This window comes from Oncorhynchus tshawytscha, linkage group LG08, assembly GCF_018296145.1.
Source record: "Oncorhynchus tshawytscha isolate Ot180627B linkage group LG08, Otsh_v2.0, whole genome shotgun sequence".
NCBI classification, from domain to species: domain Eukaryota; kingdom Metazoa; phylum Chordata; class Actinopteri; order Salmoniformes; family Salmonidae; genus Oncorhynchus; species Oncorhynchus tshawytscha.
Window position 1 is genome coordinate 83466018 of NC_056436.1, and position 10394 is coordinate 83476411.

The window sequence follows — 10394 nt, forward strand, 5'->3', positions numbered from 1 at the left end:
AGGAACAGGGCAGGGGAAAAATGACATGTCTCCCGTATGCACTCGAATGGAGGCGTGTTCGTTTTTTCAATCATGCCAGATAAGCACCTATAAACATATTAGTATTATATACACATATTAAGCTACTCTGGGAAATAAACATATTAGTATTATATATACACATTAAGCTACTCTGATAGATAGATACTTCCCTATTCAGTGGCAACCATTAAAAACTCTGCTTTCACACAAGATTTCATAAATGTCTGGGTTTATTTCATTCCACGCATCAACCACTGTTTCAGGAACATTCGTATTTCTGTGAGTTATTATGTTATAATTAAGTCTATGATTTGATATTTGACAGAGCAGTCCGACTGAGCGGTGGTAGGCAGCAGCAGGCTCGTAAGCATTCATCCAAACAGCACTTTCGCGCTGTGCTTCAAGCATTGCGCTGTTTATGACTTCAAGCCTATCAACTCCCGAGATGAGGCTGGTGTAACCGATGTGAAATGGCTAGCTAGTTAGCGGGATGCATGCTAATAGCATTTCAATCGGTGATGTCACTCGCTCTGAGACCTTGAAGTAGCTGAGAGATGGGGAACGATATTTTGAGGGTGACTGTTGTGGATGTGTTCCTGGGGCGAGGAGAGGGACGGAAGCTATACTGTTACACTGGCAATACTAAAGTGCCTATAAGAACATCCAATAGTCAAAGGTATATGAAATACAAATGGTATAGAGAGAAATAGTTCTATAAATCCTATAATAACTACAACCTAAAACTTCTTACCTGGGAATATTGAAGACTCATGTTAAAAGGAACCACCAGCTTTCATATGTTCTGAGCAAGGAACTGAAACGTTAGCTTTCTTTACATAGCACATATTGCACTTTTACTTTCTTCTCCAACACTTTGTTTTTGCATTATTTAAACCAAATTTGACATGTTTCATTATTTATTTGAGGCTAAATAGATTTTATTGATGTATTATATTAAGTTAAAATAAAAGTGTTCATTCAGTATTGTTGTAATTGTCATTATTACAAATAAATAAATACATTTTTAAAAATCGGCCGATCAATCGGTATTGGCTTTTTTGGGGTCCTCCAATAATCAGTATCGGTATCGGCTTTGAAAAGTCAAAATCGGTCGACCTCTAGTCCACACTCAAAGGCCATTACTAGAATTAGTTCAATTTTGGAATATAGGCTAGACCAATTATGTCCCAAAGACATATTCAATCTATGTTGGTTCTAATGTTTATCTGCGGTGCGTAATATGCAATAGACTATTGGGGGGGATGGGTGGGTGGCTTGGGCTCACAGATAAGCCTATTCATAAACTCTTATGCGTTCGGATGTTCTGCATGCAACATCTTCAATTATCACCTCAAAAAGCGCTGGCAATATCCTTGTGTTTGGATTTCCAACAACATCCAAAGACCATGTTTCCACTCAGTTTCAACCTGTTGTTGAACTTATTTCTTCAAATTGATCATCTCAGTCAGTTTTGAAAGCACAATACTGTTTTAACGATCAGTGTTTGATGTGATTTTCGATGGCATTTGCGTTGATGTCAGAGCAGTTAGAGGGACAATAGAGCCCTGAGTACCAGACCATTAGGACCTGATGGAGGGACAATAGAGCCCTGAGTACCAGACCATTAGGACCTGATGGAGGGACAATAGAGCCCTGAGTACCAGACCATTAGGACCTGATGGAGAGACAACAGAGCCCTGAGTACCAGACCATTAGGACCTGATGGAGGGACAATAGAGCCCTGAGTACCAGACCATTAGGACCTGATGGAGGGACAATAGAGCCCTGAGTACCAGACCATTAGGACCTGATGGAGAGACAACAGAGCCCTGAGTACCAGACCATTAGGACCTGATGGAGGGACAATAGAGCCCTGAGTACCAGACCATTAGGACCTGATGGAGGGACAATAGAGCCCTGAGTACCAGACCATTAGGACCTGATGGAGGGACAATAGAGCCCTGAGTACCAGACCATTAGGACCTGATGGAGGGACAATAGAGGCCTGAGTACCAGACCATTAGCAAGCGAGTTGGGTAATACCAAATCATGTCCAGAATGCATAAGAGGAGTGCATGTGAATGCATGTGACTCGAACGGTCACATGGAATTTGACTGTGGTCATGGTAACACGGTCACATGGAATTTGACTGTGGTCATGGTAACACGGTCACATGGAATTTGACTGTGGTCATGGTAACACGGTCACATGGAATTTGACTGTGGTCATGGTAACACGGTCACATGGAATTTGACTGTGGTCATGGTAACACGGTCACAGAAACAGCCCTAGACTCACCTCAACCTGCTGACAGATCTGGATGAGTTTGGCCATCTGGTTCTCCAGCTCACTGTTTCTCTTCACCAGGTTGGTGAGGTTGTTCTCCAGGGTTTGCTGTTTGGGACAGGCAGAGGAACAGGCCAGTGAGATATAAAAGAAGGGTACCAGGAAGAAAGACCCAAATGCACCTTTAATTTGGCTTTGCTCGAAAGGGGGAAAACACACTAACAGGAACGTTGGCCATGTGCAGTGGATGCCCATCCTATTGTCTCTGACCACTGAACATCGGCCGTTATTTCTCTACATTTCCATCTGAACTACAGGTTACAGTCCCCAATAAACCATCTGAACTACAGGTTATAGTCCCCAGTGAACCATCAGAACTACAGGGTATAGTCCCCAATAAACCATCTGAACTACAGGTTATAGTCCCCAATAAACCATCTGAACTACAGGTTATAGTCCCCAATAAACCATCTGAACTACAGGTTATAGTCCCCAATAAACCATCTGAACTACAGGTTATAGTCCCCAATAAACCACCTGAACTACAGGTTATAGTCCCAATAAACCATCTGAACTACAGGTTATAGTCCCCAATAAACCATCTCAACTACAGGTTATAGTCCCCAATAAACCATCTGAACTACAGGTTATAGTCCCCAGTAAACCATCTGAACTACAGGTTACAGTCCCCAATAAACCATCTGAACTACAGGTTATAGTCCCCAATAAACCATCTGAACTACAGGTTATAGTCCCCAATAAACCATCTGAACTACAGGTTAGAGTCCCAATAAACCATCTGAACTACAGGTTATAGTCCCCAGTAAACCATCTGAACTACAGGTTACAGTACCCAATAAACCATCTGAACTACAGGTTATAGTCCCCAGTGAACCATCTGAACTACAGGTTATAGCCCCCAATAAACCATCTGAACTACAGGTTACAGTCACCAGTAAACCATCTGAACTACAGGTTATAGTCCCCAATAAACCATCTGAACTACAGGTTATAGCCCCCAATAAACCATCTGAACTACAGGTTATAGTCCCCAATAAACCATCTGAACTACAGGTTATAGTCCCCAATAAACCATCTGAACTACAGGTTATAGTCCCCAATAAACCATCTGAACTACAGGTTATAGTCCCTCAATAAACCATCTGAACTACAGGTTATAGTCCCCAGTGAACCATCAAACTAAGGTTATAGTCCATCCATCTGAACTACAGGTTATAGTCCCCAATAAACCATCTGAACTACAGGTTATAGTCCCCAATAAACCATCTGAACTACAGGTTATAGTCCCCAATAAACCATCTGAACTACAGGTTATAGTCCCCAATAAACCACCTGAACTACAGGTTATAGTCCCAATAAACCATCTGAACTACAGGTTATAGTCCCCAATAAACCATCTGAACTACAGGTTATAGTCCCCAATAAACCATCTGAACTACAGGTTATAGTCCCCAATAAACCATCTGAACTACAGGTTATAGTCCCCAATAAACCATCTGAACTACAGGTTATAGTCCCCAATAAACCATCTGAACTACAGGTTATAGTCCCCAATAAACCATCTGAACTACAGGTTATAGTCCCAATAAACCATCTGAACTACAGGTTATAGTCCCCAATAAACCATCTGAACTACAGGTTATAGTCCCCAATAAACCATCTGAACTACAGGTTATAGTCCCCAATAAACCATCTGAACTACAGGTTATAGTCCCCAATAAACCATCTGAACTACAGGTTATAGTCCCTCAATAAACCATCTGAACTACAGGTTATAGTCCCTCAATAAACCATCTGAACTACAGGTTATAGTCCCTCAATAAACCATCTGAACTACAGGTTATAGTCCCAATAAACCATCTGAACTACAGGTTATAGCCCCCAATAAACCATCTGAACTACAGGTTATAGTCCCCAATAAACCATCTGAACTACAGGTTATAGTCCCAATAAACCATCTGAACTACAGGTTATAGTCCCCAATAAACCATCTGAACTACAGGTTATAGTCCCCAATAAACCATCTGAACTACAGGTTATAGTCCCCAATAAACCATCTGAACTACAGGTTATAGTCCCCAATAAACCATCTGAACTACAGGTTATAGTCCCCAATAAACCATCTGAACTACAGGTTATAGTCCCCAATAAACCATCTGAACTACAGGTTATAGTCCCCAATAAACCATCTGAACTACAGGTTATAGTCCCTCAATAAACCATCTGAACTACAGGTTATAGTCCCTCAATAAACCATCTGAACTACAGGTTATAGTCCCTCAATAAACCACCTGAACTACAGGTTATAGTCCCTCAATAAACCATCTGAACTACAGGTTACAGTACCCAATAAACCATCTGAACTACAGGTTATAGCCCCCAATAAACCATCTGAACTACAGGTTATAGTCCCCAATAAACCATCTGAACTACAGGTTATAGTCCCCAATAAACCATCTGAACTACAGGTTATAGTCCCTCAATAAACCATCTGAACTACAGGTTATAGTCCCCAATAAACCATCTGAACTACAGGTTATAGTCCCCAATAAACCATCTGAACTACAGGTTATAGTCCCCAATAAACCATCTGAACTACAGGTTATAGTCCCCAATAAACCATCTGAACTACAGGTTATAGTCCCCAATAAACCATCTGAACTACAGGTTATAGTCCCCAATAAACCATCTGAACTACAGGTTATAGTCCCTCAATAAACCATCTGAACTACAGGTTATAGTCCCTCAATAAACCATCTGAACTACAGGTTATAGTCCCCAATAAACCATCTGAACTACAGGTTACAGTCCCCAATAAACCAATGTATTTATACTGTAAGATGCCATCAGCCGTCCAAACCAAAGCCAATATTCAGTTCTGAGAGATAACAGATAACACAAGATAACCTTGAACGATATAGAGAGAGAGCATCAAAATAGTTCTGTAGAAATATTCAGAATACTATCCAGCTACATTCACAACATACAACAGTGCTGAGTGAGGTTGAGATCCCTGACAGTTAGTGGGTTAGTCAGAGGGTTGAGATCCCTGACAGTTAGTGGGTTAGTCAGGGAGTTGAGATCCCTGACAGTTAAGTCAGAGAGTCCCTGACAGTTAGTGGGTTAGTCAGAGGGTTGAGATCCCTGACAGTTAGTGGGTTAGTCAGAGGGTTGAGATCCCTGACAGTTAGTGGGTTAGTCAGAGGGTTGAGATCCCTGATAGTTAGTGGGTTAGTCAGAGGGTTGAGATCCCTGACAGTTAGTGGGTTAGTCAGAGGGTTGAGATCCCTGACAGTTAGTGGGTTAGTCAGAGGGTTGAGATCCCTGATAGTTAGTGGGTTAGTCAGGGAGTTGAGAACCCAGACAGTTAGTGGGTTAATCAGAGGGTTGAGAACCCAGACAGTTAGTGGGTTAGTCAGGGAGTTGAGATCCCTGATAGTTAGTGGGTTAGTCAGAGGGTTGAGATCAAAATCAAATAAAATCCACTTGTATTGGCCACACACACATGGTTAGCAGATGTTAATGTGCCTGTAGCGAAATGCTTGTGCTGCTAGTTCCGACAGTGCAGTAAGTGGGTTAGTCAGAAGGTTGAGATCTCAGAGGGAGAGAGGGAGAGAGAGAGAGAGAGAAGATAAAATCAGGGAGAGAGAGAGATTGAGAGGGGGAGAGGGGGAGAGGGAGATGGTTAGAGAGAGTTAAGAGAGAGAGAGAGAGAGAGAGAGAGAGTGCTGAGAGTTCCGAGAGAGAGAGAGAAAGAGTGGGAGAGTCAGAGAGTTGAGATCTCAGAGAGAGAGAGAGAGAGAGGGGGAGAGAGAGAGAGAGAGGGAGGAGGGAGAGAGAGAGAGAGAGAGAGGGTGAGAGGGAGAGAGAGAGAGAGAGAGAGAGAGAGAGAGAGAGGGGGAGAGAGAGAGAGAGAGAGAGAGAGAGAGAGAGAGAGAGAGAGAGAGAGAGAGAGAGAGAGAGAGAGAGAGAGAGAGAGAGGGGGAGAACATAGCAGCCCATTAATTTAAGCAACAGCAGTAACAAAGAAGAAGCAACAACAACAACAACAACAGGAAGAAACAACAGGAAGAAACAACAGCCGCAGGAAGCAAAAACAAAGAGGAATAGTCACAACAGCTCTTTTTGAAGCTGGTTATCTATTCATGCATGTGAATGAGAAGCATGAGAGGAAGGACAATCCAAACGTCCACCTGGCTGTGTGACCGTATGTGTCCATTGTCTCAGTGGCCTCTCCCTCTCCAAACACCAGGACAACCAGGACACTGGCTGAATCCCAAATGGCACCCAATGCCCTTCATAGTGAACTAGTTAGCACAGGAAACAGGGTGCCATTTGGGAGGCACAGTGATTTAAAAGTCAAGCGAACCATTGGGTGACTCACCACAGCGCTTGTCTTTGATGCCTCCAATACCGCGTCAGATACTCTGCCAGGACTCACTTGAAAAGCCTATGAACACACACATAGACAGGTCTGGTCTGGTACACTATGAACACACACATAGACAGGTCTGGTCTGGTACACTATGAACACACACATAGACAGGTCTGGTCTGGTACACTATGAACACACATAGACAGGTCTGGTCTGGTACACTATGAACACACACATAGACAGGTCTGGTCTGGTACACTATGAACACACACATAGACAGGTCTGGTCTGGTACACTATGAACACACATAGACAGGTCTGGTCTGGTGCACTATGAACACACATAGACAGGTCTGGTCTGGTACACTATGAACACACATAGACAGGTCTGGTCTGGTGCATTATGAACACACATAGACAGGTCTGGTCTGGTACACTATGAACACACACATAGACAGGTCTGGTCTGGTACACTATGAACACACATAGACAGGTCTGGTCTGGTACATTATGAACACACATAGACAGGTCTGGTCTGGTACATTATGAACACACACATAGACAGGTCTGGTCTGGTACATTATGAACACACATAGACAGGTCTGGTCTGGTACATTATGAACACACATAGACAGGTCTGGTCTGGTACACTATGAACACACATAGACAGGTCTGGTCTGGTGCACTATGAACACACACATAGACAGGTCTGGTCTGGTGCACTATGAACACACATAGACAGGTCTGGTCTGGTGCACTATGAACACACATAGACAGGTCTGGTCTGGTGCACTATGAACACACACATAGACAGGTCTGGTCTGGTGCACTATGAACACACATAGACAGGTCTGGTCTGGTGCACTATGAACACACATAGACAGGTCTGGTCTGGTCTGGTGCACTATGAACACACATAGACAGGTCTGGTCTGGTGCACTATGAACACACATAGACAGGTCTGGTCTGGTACACTATGAACACACATAGACAGGTCTGGTCTGGTACACTATGAACACACATAGACAGGTCTGGTCTGGTACACTATGAACACACATAGACAGGTCTGGTCTGGTACACTATGAACACACATAGACAGGTCTGGTCTGGTCTGGTACACTATGAACACACATAGACAGGTCTGGTCTGGTCTGGTGCACTATGAACACACACATAGACAGGTCTGGTCTGGTACACTATGAACACACACATAGACAGGTCTGGTCTGGTACACTATGAACACACATAGACAGGTCTGGTCTGGTACACTATGAACACACATAGACAGGTCTGGTCTGGTCTGGTACACTATGAACACACATAGACAGGTCTGGTCTGGTACACTATGAACACACATAGACAGGTCTGGTCTGGTGCACTATGAACACACATAGACAGGTCTGGTCTGGTGCACTATGAACACACATAGACAGGTCTGGTCTGGTACACTATGAACACACATAGACAGGTCTGGTCTGGTACACTATGAACACACAAGACAGGTCTGGTCTGGTGCACTATGAACACACACATAGACAGGTCTGGTCTGGTACACTATGAACACACACATAGACAGGTCTGGTCTGGTACACTATGAACACACACATAGACAGGTCTGGTCTGGTACACTATGAACACACACTCCAGGTCTAGTCTGGTCATGTCTGGTCTGGTTATGAACACACACATAGACAGGTATGGTCTGGTACACTATGAACACACACATAGACAGGTCTGGTCTGGTACACTATGAACACACACATAGACAGGTATGGTCTGGTACACTATGAACACACACATAGACAGGTCTGGTCTGGTAGCACTATGAACACACACATAGACAGGTCTGGTCTGGTACACTATGAACACACTTAGACAGGTATGGTCTGGTACACTATGAACACACACATAGACAGGTCTGGTCTGGTACACTATGAACACACATAGACAGGTCTGGTCTGGTACACTATGAACACACACATAGACAGGTATGGTCTGGTACACTATGAACACACACATAGACAGGTCTGGTCTGGTACACTATGAACACACATAGACAGGTCTGGTCTGGTACACTATGAACACACATAGACAGGTCTGGTCTGGTACACTATGAACACACATAGACAGGTCTGGTCTGGTACACTATGAACACACATAGACAGGTCTAGTCTGGTACACTATGAACACACACATAGACAGGTCTGGTCTGGTACACTATGAACACACATAGACAGGTCTAGTCTGGTACACTATGAACACACATAGACAGGTCTGGTCTGGTACACTATGAACACACATAGACAGGTCTAGTCTGGTACACTTGAACACACATAGACAGGTCTGGTCTGGTACACTATGAACACACACATAGACAGGTCTGGTCTGGTGCACTATGAACACACACATAGACAGGTCTGGTCTGGTACACTATAAACACACACATAGACAGTCTTATCGATCTGCCACAAAACCCCCTGTTAGTCTAACTGGTCTGTCTGCTACACTCTACTGACACGTTGGTCCTTCCTGTTTGGCCCTGTCCCGGGGAATCATCGGATGGGGCCACAGTGTCTCCTGACCCCTCCTGTCTCAGCCTCCAGTATTTATGCTGTAGTAGTTTATGTGTCAGGGGGCTAGGGCCAGTCTGTTATATCTGGAGTATTTCTCCTGTCTTATCCGGTGTCCTGTGTGAATTTAAGTATGCTCCCTCTAATTCTCTCTTTCTTTCTCTCTTCTCTCGGAGGACCTGAGCCCTAGGACCATGCCTCAGGACTACCTGGTATGATGACTCCTTGTTGTCCCCAGTCAACCTGGCCGTGCTGCTGCTCCAGTTTCAACTGTTCTGCCTGCGGCTATGGAACCCTGACCTGTTCACCGGACGTGCTACCTGTCCCAGACTTGCTGTTTTCAACTCTCTAGAGACAGCAGGAGTGGTAGAGATACTCTTAATGATCGGCTATGAAAAGCCAACTGACATTTACTCCTGAGGTACTGACCTGTTGCACCCTCGACAACTACTGTGATTATTATTATTTTACCATGCTGGTCATTTATGAACATTTGAACATCTTGGCCATGTTCTGTTATAATCTCCACCCGGCACAGCCAGAAGAGGACTGGCCACCCCACATAGCCTGGTTCCTCTCTAGGTTTCTCCCTAGGTTTTGGCCTTTCTAGGGAGTTTTTCCTAGCCACCGTGCTTCTACACCTGCATTGCTTGCTGTTTGGGGTTTTAGGCTGGGTTTCTGTACAGCACTTTGAGATATCAGCTGATGTAAGAAGGGCTTTATAAATATATTTGATTTGGTCAGTCTGCTACTCTCTCTACTGACACGTTGGTCAGTCTGCTACTCTCTCTACTGACACGTTGGTCAGTCTGCTACTCTCTCTACTGACACATTGGTCAGTCTGCTTCTCTCTCTACTGACACGTTGGTCAGTCTGCTACTCTCTCTACTGACACGTTGGTCAGTCTGCTTCTCTCTCTACTGACACGTTGGTCAGTCTGCTTCTCTCTCTACTGACACGTTGGTCAGTCTGCTTCTCTCTCTACTGACACATTGGTCAGTCTGCTTCTCTCTCTACTGACATGTTGGTCAGTCTGCTTCTCTCTCTACTGACACGTTGGTCAGTCTGCTTCTCTCTCTACTGACACGTTGGTCAGTCTGCTTCTCTCTCTACTGACACGT

At 44.2% G+C, this 10394-nt stretch overlaps 1 protein-coding gene across 3 annotated transcripts in view; it reads right to left on the bottom strand.

Annotated features, from left to right (window-relative positions):
- LOC112257051 (probable E3 ubiquitin-protein ligase MID2) overlaps window positions 1–10394 on the bottom strand; it is a 213253-nt gene that overhangs the window by 92006 nt on the left and 110853 nt on the right. For 2 of the 3 annotated variants that reach the window (XM_042326119.1, XM_042326120.1), the window contains exons 3-4: window positions 6714–6779; window positions 2321–2416 (exon numbers count right to left, since the gene is read on the bottom strand). In XM_042326119.1, coding sequence (XP_042182053.1) covers window positions 2321–2416; window positions 6714–6779 — 162 coding nt within the window. The remainder of the gene's footprint in view (window positions 1–2320; window positions 2417–6713; window positions 6780–10394) is intronic. The other variant, XM_042326121.1, reaches the window with a different exon arrangement.